General features: G+C 37.0%; 1 protein-coding gene across 1 annotated transcript in view; it reads left to right on the top strand.

Moving 5' to 3' along the window:
* The window catches only part of LOC121386404 (death-associated protein kinase 1-like), a 182,544-nt gene that overhangs the window by 21,359 nt on the left and 139,420 nt on the right, over nt 1-21,765 (top strand). Inside the window, exons 2-3 of the mRNA XM_041517293.1 lie at nt 6,513-6,731; nt 17,472-17,610. Of these exons, the coding sequence (XP_041373227.1) occupies nt 6,513-6,731; nt 17,472-17,610 (358 nt within the window). The remainder of the gene's footprint in view (nt 1-6,512; nt 6,732-17,471; nt 17,611-21,765) is intronic.

Genomic DNA, 21,765 nt, shown 5'->3' with positions numbered 1-21,765 from the left:
CAGTAGACACATATATTTATTTTAAATTGTGTTGAATCAACTAAAGACTTGACAGAAACCTGCTTGTTTCAGACTTTTACATGTGGACACAGGGACTTTGACATGTTCTGTTGATTTCCAAGACAAATTGTAGAGCTTTTTTCTTGTTTAAAAAATGGGAACTTGCATGTTTACTCCTCTAGTTTAAACACTCTTATTAACTCAAAAGAAAAAAAAGAAAAAAGGATTGTGCTTTGCTAAAAGCTTTGTTGGTTATGTGGTATGCATGAGTTACATCCCCTTGCGACTTGTTGCACTTGTCAGATCAAGGGAGCAGGGGGATCACAAATCTTTTCAAACTTGCAAGATGGTCTTGAACATGGTTAGAATATTCCTGCTGGAAAACTTCTGTATTTTGGTGGAAATCTTTGCTCACCTGAGGACAGATCCAAAAATCATGACACAGGAGGGGTATCATGTAAGAAGCATAAAGTTAAAGTTTGTTTTGTTTAACGACATCACTGGAGCACATTGATTTATTAATCATCAGCTATTGGATGTCAAACATATGGTCATTTTGCAAGGAAACCTGCTAACTTTGTCATTGTGTATTAAGGAAAATCTGTCATCTCTTCCCTTGTGATCATCTGTGGAACTGCCCTGAACAGACTAGCACATGATACTGATGTATTTGTTGACCAAGTGGACCCACTCCTCTCGCCAATTTCATTTGTAAACATCCTGTGCAATACAATCTAATTTCCACTGGTTATTTAACCATATTTTTAGTGTCGGTTTAAAATACTTTGCATGAATGCAATTGTTTTCACAAACAAAACACTTTTTGTTTGTGAACTTTTTTATGATTTTTTTTTTTATCAATATTTTATCAATTTTTCTTCTCACGAATTCTTAAAATGTTTAGATTTGTTTTTGTAGCTGAGTCAGCTGCTTTTTCTGGCATTTGTTTTTATGGATAGCACATTAAATGATTTGTGTTTTGGAAACTAATATTAAAAAATGTCTTTGTTGAGGGACCCGTTGGTGGGCTATTTCTCGTTCCAGCCAGTGCACAAAGGCCATGGTATGTACTACCCTGTCTATGGGATGTTGCATATAAAAGATCCTTTGCTGCAAATTGAAAAGAGTAGCTCATGAAGTGGCGACAGCGGGCTTCCTCTCTCAATATCTGTGTGGTTTCTTTTATTTAAGCACATTTACCAAATTGCTTTCCATTCTTCTCTATGTATGTTTATTAACATTTAACAATTAAATACATTTAAAAAAAAAAAAAAAAAATGTAAAATAGTGGACTATGAGATGCATTCTCCAGTTTGTTCATGGGAAATGTCTATTGGACTGGACTGACTGTTTAACGTGCACATTTAGAGCAAGCTGTTATAGCGCACGCCTGTCTTGGGCACAAGTTCCGGCCTCGACCGGCTCCTCCGCCCCGGACAAGAAATAAAATGTGTATAACAAAAGATCCCTTATATAGTACTAAGCAAAAGAAAAATGTTATCCATGTGTTAGCAGGATTCCTTCTCTAATGTTAAAAAAAAAAAAATCATAATTACCAGATGTTTTTAAAACACAATTACCAGATGTTTAACACAGTTACCAGATGTTTTAACACAACAATAATTTGTCTATATATAATTGTTTAACAGTGAATTCTTTGTTGGCACGATGATGTGTCTGAAACAAGTTTAAAGAATTAATCTTATAAGTGATAGTATCACCTCACTGAAAAAACTAATTCATTCATTCATTCATTCAGTCATTCAGTCGCCCATTGATTCATGCATGTATCCATCCATCAGTGTTTTTGTCAGAAAGATATTTTTGGGTATGGCACTAGAACTGAATGCAACCACATAACTGTGGGTATAGGGGGCTTCCCCCAGAAAAAAGATGGGTTACGTTTAGAGTTAAGCTTAAGAAAATTATACAGTAATGATGAGAGTAATAAATTTTGACAAAAAGTAAACCTAATTTTTTTTTAATCTGCCAAAATATTTGGGTATGGCGCCATATCCATTTTACCCTCTGTCAGAAACCCAGTCCATCCATATATTCAATCATCAGTCCATATATTCATTCATTCATTCAGTCAGTCAGTCAGTCATCCATTCATCCATCTAGCCATCCAGCCATCCATCCATTACTTCATGTATATAACTGTTACAGTGAATTCCATGTTGTTATGTGTGTGAGACAAGTGTTAAGATAATTTATCTCATAAGTGATAGCACCATAATCGCGGACAAAACATAGTATCCATCCATCCATCCATCCATCCATTCATCCATCTATCCATCCATCTATCCATTCATTCATTCAGTCATCTCTTTATATGACTATTTAACGGTGAATTCCGTGTTATATGTGTGAGACAAGTGTTAAGATATTTAATCTCTTAAGTGACAAAAATTATTCATTTATTTGTTTCGTTTCGTTTCGTTTCGTTTCGTTTCGTTTCGTTTCGTTTCGTTTCATTTCATTCACTCATTCACTCATTCATTCGTCTCTGTATGTAACTGTTGAATTGTGAAATCCTTGTTAGTATGTATATGACACAAGTGTTGAGATAATCACATCACCACACTCAGTGTTTCTGCCAGCAGGGTAAAAGGGTAAAATTACATACCCAAAAATAATTCTAGGGTAAAATTACGTACCCAAAATAAATCCCTGAACGTAGCCTACTTTATGAATAATCGGACAATCAATTAAAAAATATGAAGGCAAGTTTACACATTTTCCTGCTGACTGTTAATTCGTCATTCATTCTCCTACAAAAGATGGAAAATATCACCATGAGCTGGCCTGGATTTCAGACTCCAAATGCTGGGAAATCGCTTCTCCAAACATCTACAAATTCATTTTTTTTTCTGGGGGATAGCCCCCAGACTTCCCTCCCAATAAGGCAACTTTGGCGCCCATGGCAGATTTTGCCTGCCAGCTCCGCTATCACAAACCCATAACTACGTACCCTAACCCTGACACTGACAAAACTTATTCATTCATTCATTCATTCATTCATTCATTCATTCAATCTCTGTATATAACTGTTAATGGTGAATTGCTTGTTATCATGTGTGTGAGACAAGTGTTGAGATAATTAATCTCATAAGTGATAGCATCACCCCACTGACAAGACAGAGATGGATTAAATGGTGATATTGGTCGAGAGGTAAACACAGGATTTAAGTCTGGTGGCTCAACACATCGTGGGAGGCCAATACTCGCCAGTTAGATAGAGATAAATCAGACAGTAAATCTTGATGTTTTTTTGTGTTTTTCTCAACCTGCTCTTTCTTCAGCTTTATTAAAAAGAACAAAGATATCAAACATGTCAACCTGCTCTACCCAGTACCTCTTTAAAGATGCCATCTGGCTTAAGAGACCACCTTGCTGTTATTAGAGAGACCTGACATAATACAGTGGTGGAATGCTAGCCTGAAATGTGGTGGATCATAGGATAGACTGATCTTGATGATTCCATCACACAGAGCCTGTTATTCTTCCAGTTCACCAAGAATAAATGATAATCACATATATATTCATGTCCAATAAAGGCTAATATTATTGAATTCCTTATTAAGATTGCTTTTTGGTTGAAAGAAAAAATGACCCTAGAATAGTGACATAATTTGTGAGGATTTTCTCTCACTGCATCTGCAGGACTGGCTCTGGGTCAGCAAAACATTTTACCTATTTTATCTACTAAACTTCAAAAATTGCAGAAAATCCAGTTGTTTTCTAACAAAATATCAATTATTTCATGAAATTATTTTGCCAAATTAAAATAAAATTTGCCAATTGATTTTGAAATTTGCAATTGGTGAATTTGGTGACTACCAGAGCTAACCCTGAGCTGTTTAATGACATACTGAAACCAATCATGAAAGACGTCTCGTAATAAATAACGATGTCATCGTTGTTTTCATATAAAATTTGGAATGTTTAGCATATGTATTTTGTCAGATGATTTGTGATGTTTACGTGAAAGCAAAAGTGCAATACTTAAACACCATTGTCTAAGAAAAACAGGCTTTGTAAATTCAGCCTAAATGAACATTTAATGTGACTGCCAAAATAACTACTATTTTATATTTTTAATGACAAAATTGGTTAAAACCTTGAGGAATATTTACAAAACTAATAACCCAAAATGGCCCTTGAACTTACAAGATATGAAAATTTGTTTCCTGGACTTTTTTTTTAGAAGACCTTTAGATATTGAGCAGAAATTTTGTATATAAGTTTATCATGTAATGTTACACATAAAGTTTGACTTTCATGGCGGTTTACCCATTTGTGATACAGTTATGGCCTTTGAACTTGGGAGATGTGAAAATTTGTTTTCCAGACTTTTTTTTCAGAAGACATTAAGATATTGAACTAAAATTGTGTGTATAGGTTTATCATGTACTGTTACAGATCAAGTTTAATTTGCATGGTGATTTACCAATTTTTAACAGAGTTATGGCCCTTGAACTTAGGAAATGTGAACATTTGTTTTCCAGATTTTTTAATGCCTGGAGATATCAAGATAAAATTTTGTATATAGCTTTATCATTGTATATAGCTTTACAGATCAAGTTGAAGTTTTGTGGTGATATACCCACTTTTCAGAGTTATGGCCCTTGAATTTAGGAGATAAGAAAACTTGTCGGGCCCAGTAAGGGACATGTATTACTTTAGCAGTACTCTCAAAATGCTTGTTAATCATCGGCTATTGGATGTCAAACGTTTGGTAATTCTGACACTTAGTCATCAGAGGAAACTTTCTAAATTTTTCCAAATGCAGCAAGGGATCTAACAGACAGAAAAGCACATACCACAGCTTTTGACCAGTTGTGGTTCACTGGTTGGAATGAGAGAAAAAAACAATCAGTTGAATGGATCATATGACACAAGCACCTCAAGCGAGCACTCAACCAACTGAGCTAAATGCCACCTGCATGGTTAATAAATTACAATTAACCTTTTTCTCTCTTAAAATTAACAGCATCATTTTGTAAACATGCTTTGAAATAGCAGAAAATAACTATTTAAATAATTCAATGTTTATAGTAAATTTTATAGTAAACTTTTTTCTCTCTCAGTTAACATGCTGTTAAGTAGATTATATGTAATTACACACATGCCGAGATGTTAAAAACAGGAACAACAACTGAGCCATTCACACATGTTCGTTTAAGCCTAAGGAAATACGTGCTACCACAATCTGTTCTTTTTTAGGAAGTATAGTTGGGAGCTTTTCAGGAAGCACTTGTAGTTAAATACTTGATGAATATTTTTAATTGCATGTGTATACACCTCTTCTAAATTTTCTAAAATTCACTAACCCTATTTTAAGTAAATACAATTTTACAAATAGGAATAATCAGATATGTCACCTAAATAAGGAGATAGAGCTTAAAAACCCTGAGATTTGAGGCTTGCAGGATATTCATATTTACAAAATAGGCTTAATGCAGCATTTGACAAAACTAAATTTCACTATAGCCATTTGGTATGGCGATAGTAGTTATTTAGTAGCCCAACTCTAAATATCACTAGCCATGGGAGTGGGGCTACCATAATCTAGAAGCCCTGAATGTACCTATACAGGGTTTCTGCCAGAGGGTAAAACGGGTATGGCACTATACCCAAATTAATTACTCTTATCATTACTGTATGACTTTCTTAAACCTAACCCTAAACGTAACACATTTTCTTAAACCTAACCCTAAACGTAACACATTTTCTTTCTGGGGGAGGCCCCAACTGTGGTTGCATTCAATTCCATAGTGCTATACCCCCAAAAATTTTTTTTGTAAAAACACTGCTATATGTATAGGCCTATTCCACAGTTTTGTTTATACACCAGTTGCAGGGGAATAAATGGAATAAAGATGCAGTGTTTGGAATCAAATGGAATTTTGTGAGCTATCATTAGTTTGCACCATTTCATTATAGATGATCAGTTAATAATGGACTAAATGTGTATTGTACTTAGAACTATATCATTTCCAGTGTTATTCTACTTACAGTGCTAGCACAACAGATATGCTATACGACCCTGAGTCATAACCTCTGCAGAATTACATGTATCTCTCCTTGCTGGATGTATATCCATATGCAGAATTGAGAATGATGGTCTACCCATGTGTGGATGTGGATATACATCCAGCAAGGGGAGATAATTCTGCAGTGGAGGTTATGACTCGGGGTCATATAGCATAGTTGTTGTTCTAGCATAGACATAATGCCTACAATTAATAGTTGGTCATTATAGACAGGTAAATGTACCACATCTATAAGACCTTTGTTTTACTTTTGTCAATGGTAATTTTTTAATGTTTTTTGTTTTCTTTCCCTCCTCCACCCCCCTGTGGTAATTTAGCAGTGGTTATGAAATGCACACACACAGTTACTCACACTTCGTAACAAAATTCATTGACTTATCTGTAAACCTGTTACTTAAAAAAAAAATTTAGTGGTCATTTGATATCTGTAACCATGTTTGATTTTCTTTTCAGTGGTCACTTTGCGGTGGTTAAGAAATGCACGCACATAGCCACGGGTACGGACTATGCTGCCAAGTTCATCAGGAAACGGCGTGGTGGTGGACGGCGGGGCGCGACGATGGAGGACATTCAGAAGGAGATCCTCATCCTTCAGGAGATCGACCACCCAAACATCATCAGCCTGTTCGAGATCTTCGAGACTTCCAGGGAGGTCATCCTTGTCCTAGAACTGTGAGTTTGTAGAGTATTATTGTGATTTTAGATATAGATAAACATCATCAGCCTGTTTGAGATCTTCGAGACTTCCAGGGAGGTCATCCTCGTCCTAGAACTGTGAGTTTGTAGAGTATTATTGTGATTTTAGATATAGATAAACATCATCAGCCTGTTCTAGATCTTCGAGACTTCCAGGGAGGTCATCCTCGTCCTAGAACTGTGAGTTTGTAGAGTATTATTGTGATTTTAGATATAGATAAACATCATCAACCTGTTTGAGATCTTCGAGACTTCCAGGGAGGTCATCCTCGTCCTAGAACTGTGAGTTTGTAGAGTATTATTGTGATTTTAGATATAGATAAACATCATCAGCCTGTTCTAGATCTTCGAGACTTCCAGGGAGGTCATCCTCGTCCTAGAACTGTGAGTTTGTAGAGTATTATTGTGATTTTAGATATAGATAAACATCATCAGCCTGTTCAAGATCTTTGAGACTTCCAGGGAGGTCATTCTTGTTCTAGAACTGTGAGTTAGTTCGTAGAGTATTATTGTGATTTTAGATATAGATAAACATCATGAGCCTGTAGGACATCTTTGAGACTTCCAGGGAGGTCATTCTTATCCTGGAACTATGAGTTAGTTTGTAGAGCATTACTGTAATTTTAGATATAGTCAGATCTAGATAAACATCATCTTTAGTCTGTATGGGATCTTCGAGAATTCCGAGGAGGTCATTCTCATCCTTGAACTGTGAGTTAGTTTGTAGAGAGCATTATCGTGATTTTAGACAGTTGATGCCATAAGAAGAAACAACATCAGCTTGTACAAGATCTTTGAGACATCCAAGGAGGTCACAGACCTCACCATGAAACAAATTTAAGGTAGTGATTGTTTGCTTCCCTAATTTAGATCATGGGGAGCCATTTAAGATATTACCATATTGATATCATATGAATTCACATGCTAAGGGGAGCTAAAAATGACTTTCCTTGAACTAATCTCAGGGGCATTATGGGGAATGACAGTGGGTTAGTTGTTAGTTGGTTAGTGGTTAGTGAGAGAGAGAGGGTATAGTGGCCTTAACCTACCCATTGAGCTCTTAAGATGATAAGATAAAAATCAATGTGCTCTTGAGGCGTCGTTAAATAAAATAAAACTTTTTCCTTAAGAACTCCCTCTGGGTTGGATCCGATGCCTTAACCACTGCTCCACTGAGGCAGGTGATTTTAAACAGTCCATTTATTGAGGAGACTAGGTATATAGATCAATGGTAAAGCACACACCTCAGATTAAACGTGTATACATACATATAAAAGACCCTTGTTGCATTTTAACAGGGAGTAGCCTATATGGTGGCATCTACAATTTTCAGTTTTAACAGAATTGTGTTTTTGTTGCATTCATTCACTTGGGGTCAAATGGATCATAGAAATGATTGCTGGTGATGGACTGGCACATCAAAGGCTGTGCTATATATTCAGTCCTGTCTATTGAGAAGTGCATATAAAAGACCATATCATACCTCAGGTATTTGAGGCGGGACGTAGTCCAGTGGTAGAGCGCTTGCTCTATGCACGGTCAATCTAGGATCAATCCCTGTCAGTGGGTCCATTGGGCTATTTCTTGTTCCAGCCAGTGCACCACAACTGGTATATCAAAGGTTATGGTATGTGGTATTCTGGGTGATCCATTGCTACTAATGAAAAAATTTATGTGACTATATGCCAAAATTACCAAATGTTTGACATCCAATAGCCGATGATTAATAAATCAATGTGCTCTAGTGGTGTTGTTAAACAAAACAAAACAAAACTTTAACCTCAGGTGAGTGTGTTACCATTGAGCCAATGAGGTACCTCCCGCTCTAAGGTTTTAAACATTCCTTTCCTTTAACGATATTCTAGAACACGATAGTATTAATAATTTATTAACAGTAACCAGGCTATACCAGCAGTACATTGTGTGTACATTGTATTGTTATAATGAGAATAGCATAATTAATATTCAGTCTGTTTTCAACGTCCGTATATATTCTACATCTGTGGTTCTTAAAATGGTATATCGCATACACTGTTAGACCCAATTTGATTGGTGATTCATGTATGTATATAAATAGCAGTGGGGTAAGTAAATATAGTTCTGTGTGTTATAATGTTGTGGTTAGGATGTCTGGGGGACCAGATAACAGTTATGTAAAAAGTTGGGTTAATAGGCAGGAATCCAAGGTGAACCACATCACAAGTGTTCTGAGATAAACAGTTGTACAGATAGCCATCCTGAAAAATGTTTAATGTTTCTTCGCTGAAGCTATAACTAAAATGAAACACCCTTGGTTAAATAAATGGATTAACCGACTTAATCTACATGTATACTAGCTGGTATCAACTTTAACATCTTTTTCTGTCAAATATGTTTTCATAGATCACCATTTTTCATTTGTTTCTTAATTAACAAGATAAAAATCTGGTCAATATAAAAGTAAAAGTATACTTCAAGCATTTCAAAAGCAGCAAAGGTATATAAGGTAGTAGACTTACTGTCTCAGGTTTAATCCATTGTGCAGGGAGGGAGGGGGTGGGGAGACGTAGCCCAGCGGTAAAGTGCTTGCCTGATGCTCTAGGATAGATTTCCATCGGTAGGCCCGTTGGGCTATTACTTGTTCCAGCCAGTACACCATGACTGGTATATCAAAGGCTGTAGTATGTGCTGTCCTGTCTCTGGGATGATGTATGCATATAAAAGATACCTTGCTACTAATAGAATAGGGTTTCCTTTCTAATATTATATGTCAGAATTATCAAACGTTTAACATCCTCTAACTGATAATTAATAAAGCAGTTTGCTCTAGTGGTGTTGTTAAACAAAACAAATTATAACTTTAATTCACAAGATTAAAGATTAAGTTAATGTTAAATTTATACAGCAAGCATTTGAAAAGCAGAAAAGATACATAAGATAGTAGATTTACAGTCTCAGGTTTAATCCATTGTGCAGAGATGGAAATTAAGAAATATTTCCATTGGCCTGTGAGACTAGTATCCCAGAAAGGTTACTAGTCAGCATTATAAAAAACCCATTAGTCCACCACATCTCCTTGTACATGTTGGAATCACGTGACTGAAGGATATGGAACATTTACAAATCTTGTGAGAAAAACCCACCAATGTAGGCCTTCTCTTTTACTTCATGTATTACAGATCTGCCACCCTCAGAAATCATGAAGTAAAAATAAAATTGCAATATATCTACTTGTGTGGTGGACTAACATCATTTAAAGTGTACTCATCCCCTGTGATTTCTGCTCGTCCTGCAAGAGAGCAAACATTAATTTCTATTCATGTTGTGAACTTGCGATGACGATGATGATATAAATTATTTTTACTCTTGTATCAAACAAGAGTTCAAGCATGTTGTCCTAGGCATGCATTTGGCTAGCTGCCTTTTCGAAGCCTGTTTATACATGTTGGACAGATATTAAAAGGTTTATGCAATAGAAAAACCTGTTGCTATAATCATACTGGTTTACAAACGATAATTGTGTACACTGGAACAGCATAAACTGACCCATGAAACTTGATACAACATTTTCCCAAAGAACCAGTTTAAAACATAACTTACCAACAACCCCCAAAAACCAAACCCAAAACCAACATGCACATGCACATGCATGCACGCACACACATGCACGTGCATGCACACACCCACACACACAGACACACGCATGTGCACACACACACACACATATTGTCTTTGTTAAGTATACCTGTAATGAATATAGTATTAGGTGTTTTAGGTGTTTGTGTGGAAGGGAGAGGGAAGCCATGGTACTAAATGAATGTGCCTATTAAATAAATTGTTCAACCTTTTACCTTCTAAAGTAATAGAAGCACCTTCAGTATTTACCTGTCATAGACCATTTGTAATGTGTATACAGCATTTAAAAGCCATTGTGGTAATGGAAGTACATTTCAGTGTATGTGGAAGTCACCTCCAGAGCCACTTAGTTGAATCCTGCTCATAACCCCATCAGAACTAAACAAATACCGGTAACAAACGGTCCTCATATTTACCTTCAACTCCACTTTATTATATTTATTATTTTTGTCTTTTTTATCAGGAAGGGTACACTTCTTTACGTTATTCAGCTGGCATTCGGATAATGTTCTTTTTACACAAACTGTTATTTAATAATGCCAGATATGAGCAGCTTTAGTGTATTGATTATATCAGAGCTGAGGATTATACACATAATACACATAGCATATGTGTATCTGTGACACAGTGAATGTGATTGTCACAGCTTTCATTAGTCTTTCATGCATGAAACCTTTTCACCATTTTGTGCTGGTACATGTTTCTGTCTAGTGCAATCAGTAGAATGTTATGGTTCCATTGCACCAAATAAATAACTAGTGCTGATAATGTTAGTTTATTATGGTAATTAAAACTGATATAACACACCAATAAAAAGTGTGCCACCTCAAATTTAATCTACTGGCAAGTAAATTGAGGGGGAGTGGGGCACATACCATTGTTGGGAGATTTGATGAATGTTTAAATTATAATTAACAAATTTAATTTTTGCTGAAAATCACAGTTCCAGCACTTTTTTCAATGTCTGGTGTATACTGCATAAAAGTGTATTGGTTTATTGTGTGTGGATAATAATCAATTTTACATATTTGTCAGTCAGAGCTGCAGCTGTTTTTACTTTGTAAATATTTAATGGTGCACCTCAAACTTTGATAAAAAAAACTTCCTGTTTTGGTACAATGCAGTTTTAAAATTATATTCAGTTGAACTGTAGCCTAGTAGGAATTTTTCTTGACTGTGTATACATCGAACATTCACATGGAACTTCTTGCTTTAGTACAATGCAGTCTTTAAATAAAGCTTAGTACTGCATGGCCTCAATTTGTCAAATTAGAGTAGAGGGCTGGGGCGGGCTTTAGCTCAGTTGCAGGATCAAACCACCTCAGTGGATCATTCAACTGATTGGGCTTTTTCTTGTTCCAACCAGTGCATCACAACTTGTCAAAGGCTGTGGTATGTGCTTTCCTATTTGTGGGGAAAATGCATATAAAAGATCCCTTGATGCTAATGGAAAAATTAAGTGGATTTCTTCTAATGACTTCAAGTCAGAATTACCAAATGTTTGACAAACAATAGCCGATGATTAATTAATCAATGTGCTTTAGTTGTGTCGTTAAACAAAACAAACTTCTTCTTTTTTAGAGTGCACTGCCATTTGGTTGAGTATGATGACGAATTAGTAACATACAAATAAGACACAACCAATGCGCCATGACACTCTCTTTAATTATCAGAGCATTGGGTCACATGGCTGCCCTTAAATTCAAGCCCTGTCAGTGGAACTGTAGCTTGGAATGATTTTTCTCTTGCATGGTGTTTCCTAAATCAATTGGTGTATTATTCTGCTTCAACATACTGCACTGCTTATGTAAATCTGTGATTCATGCAGCTCAAATCTTTACATAATGTGGTTCATTGGGATATCTCCCATTACAGCCAGATTTTACCACGAAGGTGGTCATGTTAATTAATTGCATATGATTATGACAGGCTGTAGTTTTAGGTAGATACATATTTGTTAGAAACACCTGCACCATGCATAATGAAGTAAGTTGTGATTAACCAGTTTTTAAGGATTATATGTGATACCTGAATATATCATATTAATTATATATGATGCTCTCAGCTATATTTATAGCTATTAATGTTAAAAGATATTTTACATGTCTCCCTATTTATTTTTTGTGCTGTGGTGGCAATAAACCATAGATTGTATTATATATATAAGTTGGCGTCTCTAATTTTGACTAAATAGTATAATCCTTTCCTTTATTAAAACATGTATACATGTTTCTCTAACGTTTTATGCTAGGGTGGTGATAAAACAATGATTGATCCATCCATCCATCCATCCATCCATCTATCCATCCATCCATCCATCCATCCATCCATCCATCCATCCATCCATCCATTCCTCGACACATGATATAGATTTGATGTTATGTTTACTAGCTGATAACCCACCTCTGTGGTGTCGTAGTTAAGCCATCGGACATAAGATTGGTAGGTACAGGGTTCGCAGCCCGGTACCGGCTCCCACCCAGAGCAAGTTTTAACGATTCAGTGGGTAGGTGTAAGGCCACTACACCCTCTTCTCTCTCACTGTCAACTAACAACTAACCTACTGTCCTGGACAGACAGCTCAGTTAGCTGAGGTGTGTGCCTAGAACAGCATGCTTGAACCTTAATTGGACATAAGCACGAAAATAAGTTGAAATGAAATGACTAGCTGATTTCTGGTACTCTAAGTGGGTTGAATCGTTCTGCTTCTTTTGTGGTCAGTGTGAGTCACCCAACCTCTCTTGACTTCTCTCAGCACTGTGGCTTTCTGTCATCTGCTTCATTGGTGCGGACGGCCATTTATGATGATTCAGATCATACATTTCTTCCCTGCAACAGTTGATGGCCATTATCTCATCAATGGCTCGGTCGACGATTACAATTGCTGTTCAGTTTCTCCTTGAAAAGAGTTATATGATAACACAATAATAAGCTGCTTATCTTTCGCCTTGGGCACTTTGCATCACACAATGGGTCTCCAGTTCAGTTGCGATGAATAAAACGACTTAATTGTACAGTGTTTGTTCAGTCAAGTACTTTTAGTTTAACTTTAGGCCATTTTAAACTTAACGCACGTTTTGTATACAGTGATATATAAAATAAGGGCCTTATATGTGTAAATATGTAATTGTATAATGGTAGCTGCACCGGGCTTCTAGAATTTTTTTTATAAAATCCAAAAGCCATGGGATTGGTGATTTTATAAATTGACTAGCCACAAGGGAGATAAGAGCTTAAAAACACTTAACATTGGATGGAGTTGGTGGGGGCTGGATATACATATTTACAAAATAGATTTACAGGTGTAACTGCAGCATTTGACTCTTTTTTTCACTAGCCGTCAGGTATGGCAATAGTTATTTACTAGTCCAACATTGAATATCACTAGCCATGGGAGTGGGGTTGCCATAATCTAGAAACCCTGGGTAGCACTTAAATACCTAATATGAGAATATCTGGCATAATAGGCAGTAAAAATTTTATATGGATGGTATAGTTTCACGGTTATTAAAATATGCACACGAATGTTTCAGGGGTGAGATCTAGCTCAAGTGGTAGTGTTTGGGTCATTGGATCAAACCCCCTAAATAGTAAATGGACCCATTCTTTGATTGTTTTTCCCCATCCGAACCAGTCCCCTATGACTGGTATATCAAAGGCTATGGTATGTGGTGTTCTGTCTGTGGGAAAGTGCATCCAGTAGCCTATGATTAATAAATCAGTGTTCTCTAATAGTTTTATTAAACAAAACAAATGTTAACTTTTATTAATATTACATGACTTTCAACAATATTTTGATGTTTGTTTTTAAAACACATTGAAAATGGTGGTTTTGATGATACCTGTAAACCAATGCAATAATACTGCATGTATGTTAGTGTTAGTGCGGATAGCAGGGGAAATTTTAAAATCAATAAAAATATGTCAAAAGCTCTTGCAGACATACCGGCCTTGGTGGCGTCGTGGTTAGGCCATCGGTCTACAGGCTGGTAGGTACTGGGTTCGGATCCCAGTCGAGGCATGGGATTTTTAATCCAGATACCGACTCCAAACCCTGAGTGAGTGCTCCGCAAGGCTCAATGGGTAGGTGTAAACCACTTGCACCAACCTGTGGTCCATAACTGGTTCAACAAAGGCCATGGTTTGTGCTATCCTGCCTGTGGGAAGTGCAAATAAAAGATCCCTTGCTGCTAATCGGAAAGAGTAGCCTATGTAGTGGCGACAGTGGGTTTCCTCTCAAAATCTGTGTGGTCCTTAACCATATGTCTGACGCCATATAACCGTAAATAAAATGTGTTGAGTGCGTCGTTAAATAAAACATTTCTTTCTTGCAGACATATTTTCATACAATGAATCTGACATTATATTTGCCTTCATTTAAAGCATGCTTTCTATGCAGCTGAATCATTTATTGTATCATTTGAAAAAAATATTAAAATAAATCATGTATAAAATACAAACCATTCAAAACATATTTGTTACTTGTACAATAGATTCGTCTTATCTGCCTTCATTTGATGTAGACTTTTCCATACAAATGAATGATTTATTTGTATCATATGGCCCTGCAATATCGAAGATTTACATTGTGTAGGCGGCTTCCTATTTCTTATGACAAAAATCAATACAGCCCCGAACTGACTGGTTTTATGTACCTTGGCAAGGTTTGAAATATTTTGTTTAAAAACCAACAGTGTCACTGTTTGTATTTCAACATTGTGTTAGCCGCACTATGCAAAGCAAAGAAGATTTTGTGGCCACTCGGTCCTTTCCAGAGTTACTCATTAATCATGTTTACACGTATTTTCATTTTGTAAATGACACACAACATTTTTTTTGTAACAAAATTCGTAACCAAATTTGGTCTGTACAAACTACCCTTAAATATATATGTATATGTATTTTTTAGATTTAATTTTTTTTTTATTGTCTTTTGTCATATTTTGTTTTTTAAATATCTTTATTTGTATGCTGCCACCAAACATTTCCTTCATCAATATTTTTATTAGTAGACGGAAATTTCCACTTCAAAATGTAAGACAATACCAGGCTTTCTAAATTCAGCCACTTAATTTTACTATATAAACATGTATTTTGTAAAACATATTTCCGTGGAGCACATGAGATCTAAATTATACAAAGGTTTTGTTAATAAACTGAAACTATGTGTGATTAACAATAATATGCCTTCGAAGAGCCTAGAGTATATTTTGAAAAACTTGGCTGTAATAATATGACCAGGGATAGGATGGAGCTCAGTTAGTTTACTGCTCACCTGAGGTGCTTGCATTGCAGGATCGAACCACCTCGGTGGATCCATTCTGCTGATTGAGTTTTTTCTCGTTCCAACGAGTGCACCACAACTGGTCAAAGGCCGTGGTATGTGCTTTCCTATCTGTGGGAAAGTGCATATAAAACATCCCTTGCTACTAATGGAAAAAATGTAGTGGGTTTCCTGTAATGACTATATGCCAGAATGACCAAATGTTTAACATCCAATAGCTGATGATTAATAAATCAATGTGCTCTAGTGCAAACTTTAACTTTTAATTTGACAGTTATTTCTTATTTTAATATAAAAATTTAGCCTACATTTCCTGATGTATATCTGAATTAGTGTTGACGTCCCAAAATAAGTTAAATATTTATACCATGCGCAAAACTTTGTTGATAGTTATGAAACCCAGTTTCATTTAGTCATTTTGACATATTGTTGTAACCTTTGTAAAGTTAAAACTGTATGAAAGAAATATTTGGGCAAGTTATAGCCAAATATCAGGAGATGACACTACATATGTTTTCATTTCCAGTAAATGCTATGCCAATTTTATTAAAACAATTGATAATATTGCATTAAAATTACTTTTTTGTCAAAAGAAAAAAGAAAACAATTGGAGAATAGTGACATAATTTGTGAGGATTTTCTCTGTAGCTGTTTAATGACATACTGAAACTGCCCACAAAGGTAGTCATGTAATGATTAACAATGTCATCCTTGTTTTGAAATAAACTTTAGAATGTTTAGAATAGGTATTTTCTAAGACAATTTGCATTGTTTACATGAAAGCAAAAGTAGCAATAACTTTCTTACACGTTATTGGGAATATAAAGTATACAGTAAAATAGATTTAAACCCTATAGCTCATAGTTAATGTTAAATCACAATCATAAGTTGCTACCGCTAATCTTTACTAATCAGTACCTTTTTTCTGGGTTTTATTTTTGTCCAGAATGTTCCATGTTCTTCATTAAAAACTTACAATATAGTTTTGGCTGATGATTTGAATACATTCTAAATATGGGCCGCCATTTTAGATCATTGTGCAATCACAACCAATCTTAGTATCCAAACATGCATATTAATTTCGCATTGTTCGCACACAAACTCAAGTCATAAAATTTATACACAAACATTATTTTCAATCGCATTATTTTTTACAAATGCCAGTGGTCATTCGCAGAATTTAAACATTGCCAACATATAGGCTAAAGTGTGTATTCGTGAAGAAAAAACGTCACAATATTAATCCGGTTTACAGTAAGTATGCATAGAGACAAAATTTACAACTCTCATGTAATAACTAAGTATCTTGTACCTGCCCTGTGTGATAAGTTCTGGTGTAACAGCACTAAGTCCTGACTTTAAGTTTTATAAGCACAGCGCTAGGAATCAACCAGGCAGGACAGCATATTCCATGAACTTTTACATTTAAAAAAATACGGTGTGACCATTTCATGGGTTTATCCAAGCGTTCTGTGAGTCTGAAGAAAGGCTCCTTCCCAAAAGAAAGTGGCACTAAAAATTCCCAATTTTGTATGTAAAAAAAATCCCAATATATACATGTATATATATTTAATTATGTCTTTTATAATTAATTAATTTAACAGTGGTGTACTGCAACATTCAGTGGCCGGAAAAAATATCACAAGTATTATTTACTCGCTTTAATTTTCCCAATCCCGTCAGACATGAGACCCTGGCAAAAACATCCTGGATAAAACTCTGCATTTTGATAGTTCTGGACCAAGATATCCTTCCAACAAGACCGTCTGTTCATCCACCCACCCTTCCATTCATGTGTTTTTCGTTCTGTTTTACAGTGTGTCTGGCGGCGAGCTGTTTGACTACATCTCCGAGCGCGACCACCTGAGCGAGGAGGAGGCATCAGCATTCATCAAACAGATCCTCGACGGCGTGGAGCACCTGCACAGCAAGAACATCGTCCACCTCGATCTCAAGGTCAGGGTCATCATCACCCTTGATCCGATCTGAAGGTCGGGTTTACCATAACCTCCAACCCTGGGCCTGATCTCAAGGTCAGGGTCCCCATCACAGATTCCCCATCAACTCCAACCCTGGATCTGTTCTCAAGGTCAGGTTCACCATCACCTCCAGCCCTGGGCCCAATCTCAAGATCAGGTTCACCATCACCTCCAACCCTCAACCCATCTCAAGGTCAGGTTCACCATCACTTCCAACCTTGAGCTCAATCTCAAGGTCAGATTCCACATCACCTCAACCCTGAGCCTGATCTTAAGGTTGGGTTCCCTATCACCTCCATCCCTTGACCCAATCTCAAGGTCAGGTTCCCCATCACCTCCAACCATGGTTCTAATCTCAAGGTTAGGTTCACCATCAACTCTAACCCTCGACCCGATCTCAAGGTCTGGTTCTCCAACAACATTTTTTTGTAACAATCTTAACGCTATGATATAAAAGCTATGATATTGTAAAACCATCGTAAGTTAGAGCATGTGTTGTTGTGACATCATAGCCTACAACAGTTTTATGATATTGTGTTGCTAAGATTATCTTTCAAAATTTAGTGCCTGTCAATTAACCACAGCATACGGCAATGCTGTGGAGATTGCTGCATTATTCTGCAGGGGAAAATGCCTGTGAAGACTTTCAGTTACATATTGTTTCAGTGGTAATTTTCTACAAGCCTCCAGTAAAAATATTTTTTGTGAATGATTTCACTTTAGCTTGTCAAAAAAAAAAAAAAAAAAAATTGGAAGTGATAAAACTATTCTACTTTTTATGTGTAATATGTAACAACATTGGACAAAATATACTCTTCAAAAGAAGAAACGCAAAACCACATTGTCGTAACATTTGGAGAATTGATTTAATTATTGAATGGTGAGTCCGATAATTACCAAATGTTGCAGGATTGTTCACAATTCACTCTAGTCCATTGTGAGTAAGTGATAGGACACACCACCAAGGTCAAGGTCATCTGGAGTCAATACCGGGTGTGGCCTCCACGTGTGTTGACAACTGCCTGGCACCGCCTGCTCATTGAAGCAACCAGAGTACGGATGACGTCCCGGGGGATGGTGGCCCACTCGGCCTGCAAGGCTGCTGCCAGCTCGGGCAGGGTCTGGGGCTGTGGTTGTCGCTGTCGGAGGCGTCGGTCCAACTCGTCCCATAGATGCTCAATTGGGTTCAAATCCGGTGATATCGATGGCCAAGGAAGGACATTAATGTTGTTGTTCTGTAGGAAAGCCGTTGTGAGACGTGCTGTGTGAGGCCTGGCGTTGTCATGTTGGAACACTGCGTTGGAGTTGGCCATAACTGGAACGATGTGTGGCCGGAGGATCTGGTCAATGTAGCCCTGTGCATTCAGGTTGCCCTGTACGTGGACCAGGTCAGTTCTGCCAGTGTGTGAGATGGCTGCCCACACCATGACACTACCCCCGCCGAATCTGTCCACTTCCTGCACGCAGTTTGCCGCATAACGTTCACCACGACGCCTATACACGCGACATCTTCCATCATGACGTCAGAGCAGAAATCGGGACTCGTCACTGAACCACACCTGTCTCCATCGCAGTTGAGGCCATTGTCGATGAATCTGGCACCACTGCAGTCGGAGTCGACGGTGTTGTGGTGTTAAGATGACACCTCGAACTGGACGTCTGGCACGAATTCCTACCTCACGTAGGCGGTTCCGTACGGTCTGGTCGGATATCCTGCGCAAACCTGGTATTGCTGCGGCTGTGGAGGTGGCAGTAGTCAATCGTTCCCGAAGGTGGCGTACCCGGATGTAGCGGTCCTGCCCGGGGGTAGTGACCCGTGGTCGACCGGATCTAGGGAGGTCACGTGTTGATCCATGTTGCTGGTAACGGTCCCACAGTCTGGAGATGGTGCTTGGGGACACATGGAATGCCCTGGCAACGGCCGTTCTGGATTCGCCTGCGTCTAGTCGGCCGATGGCATTGTTTCTCTGCGGTTCACTGAGACGTGGCATGTCCTGGATTGTCAACTGTCGGCCAGATACAGAGGCCAGGTAAGCGAACACCCTGCACTTTTATACTGTCGGTGTTCATGTTGCACGTGCAGACAACGCACGTGCAGTGGTGACATGGTTTGCACGTTTTTGCGAATATTCACATTTTGGAACTTTATTGTACAGTAGCTGCGTTTTATCGAATGTAACCGTGGGAATGTGTTTGGGACATGCAATGACCTTATATTCACAAAGCATGAACCGGTAGGAAACATAAAATCGGAGTTATAACCCATTTGTACCCTTTTGCGTTTCTTTTTTTGAAGAGTATATAAATAAAACAGCAATAGTATATTTATTATATTTTCTTGATTAAGTTTTTTCCCATGAATATTTTTTAATTTCCAAAACATTTTTCCTTTTCTTTTAAATCAACTCAAACTGAAATGATTAACAAAACACACTTTTAGCAAAGACTGATTGAGGGTATAAGTGTTACATATTACATTATTACTTTTTAAAAAAAACCCACCCCACACCTTCCACTTTCATTTTCTGCTTGATTTCCATTAAATTTTTTGGATGATCTGGCAGCTCTTACAGTCTTTCATCATTTTTCACTGACTACCTCCACATCTGTTACTTGTCTGTCTAACTGGAACATGTATTGTGTCCCTTGTGGCCAAGCTGCTACACACCTGCCAGTTCTGGTAATGCTGTGTCAGTATTTTTTATAAGCACTTTTAATAAGTACAAACTCCTGACCTGGCTATCAACCTCGGTGGTGTAGTGGTTAAACCATCGAACTTAAGGATGGTAGGTACAGGGTTCGCCTCCCGGTAATGGCTCTCACCTAGAGTGAGTTTATTAATGACTTGGTGGGTAGGTGTAAGGCCACTACACCATCTTCTCTCTCACTAACCACTAACCATTAACCCATTGACCTGAACAGATAGACCAGATAACTGAAGTGTGTGCCCAGAACAGTGTGCTTGAACTGTAATTGGTTATAAGTACAAAAATAACTATAAATGAAATGACCTAGTTTTGTTCTAAAGCACCAGATGAATTCCCATCATTTACAAAAGAGTGATACCCTGACCATGAAATTTCATCGTACTGTTAGTATCTCTCACATACATATGTATGATAATTATTCCATGAGTTGATATGAAATGGTAGAAAATAGGGATGCAACGATTCATTTTTTTTCTTTTTCAATTTAATTTTCGATATTTGGTCCACTGTTTGATTTATTGACAATACTTTTCACAAGTTGGCCAACTATTGCACATACTTTTTAATAAACTATTTTAAGAGCAACAAACTTATTTTTGTATGATCACTTGTAAAATAATTGTAAATAAATGTATCATAAAAAGAAAACTAAATGACAAAATTATATCCTAACTAGAAAACAAAAATACCATTTTTATGATGTTGCCAGGCAATAATAGCTTGTTGGGTTTAGGATAGCCCATGCAAACATGTCACATACAGCAGAATTTAGTGCTGTGACAGCCATAACACCGTATCTCGTTATTGGGGTTCCCAGCAGAATGCAAGCTATGGAAATGCTGATGTTCCATTTTAATAAAATTGAAAAATGGTGCATCAAACCGTGGACCTAAAACCCTGAATACCGTGAACCGCAATTAATAGTCATGAATGTCCCTGTAGCCAGGTTACTCTATTGATTACCCCATGATCAGGTTTCAAACTGAAAGTATTATAAAGCTTGGGAACTGACAGTGTCCCATGGCTGTATGTGATGTCAGGAAGCACTTCCTCATGGAACATATCACTTTCATAGAGACCAAGATTGTTTTTAACCGTATGGGTAATAAACATAGTTATTATATGGTATTATAATATATTATTACACAGTGAAAAATTACATCGTTTCGTCGTCTCTTTTTAGTTATGTTTCAAACATTTTGACATGATCCTAACTTGTTATTCATAAGAATAATATTTTGGATAATGTGGATAATAACGAAATTATTACATTCGCGTGTGAATTATACTGATTTTATGAAACTCGTGTTGGGATTCATGTATTCATGTATTCATTATTTTAAATGTTTTCTTTCTCAACCTGAAAACATTATGTTGCTAATTGAACATATCATTTTGATACAAACTAGTATATATTTTTTTAA

Source organism: Gigantopelta aegis, chromosome 2, assembly GCF_016097555.1.
Source record: "Gigantopelta aegis isolate Gae_Host chromosome 2, Gae_host_genome, whole genome shotgun sequence".
Classification (NCBI taxonomy): domain Eukaryota; kingdom Metazoa; phylum Mollusca; class Gastropoda; order Neomphalida; family Peltospiridae; genus Gigantopelta; species Gigantopelta aegis.
The sequence above is the reverse complement of the archived record's forward strand: the minus strand, read 5'-3'. Positions and strand labels throughout refer to the sequence as shown.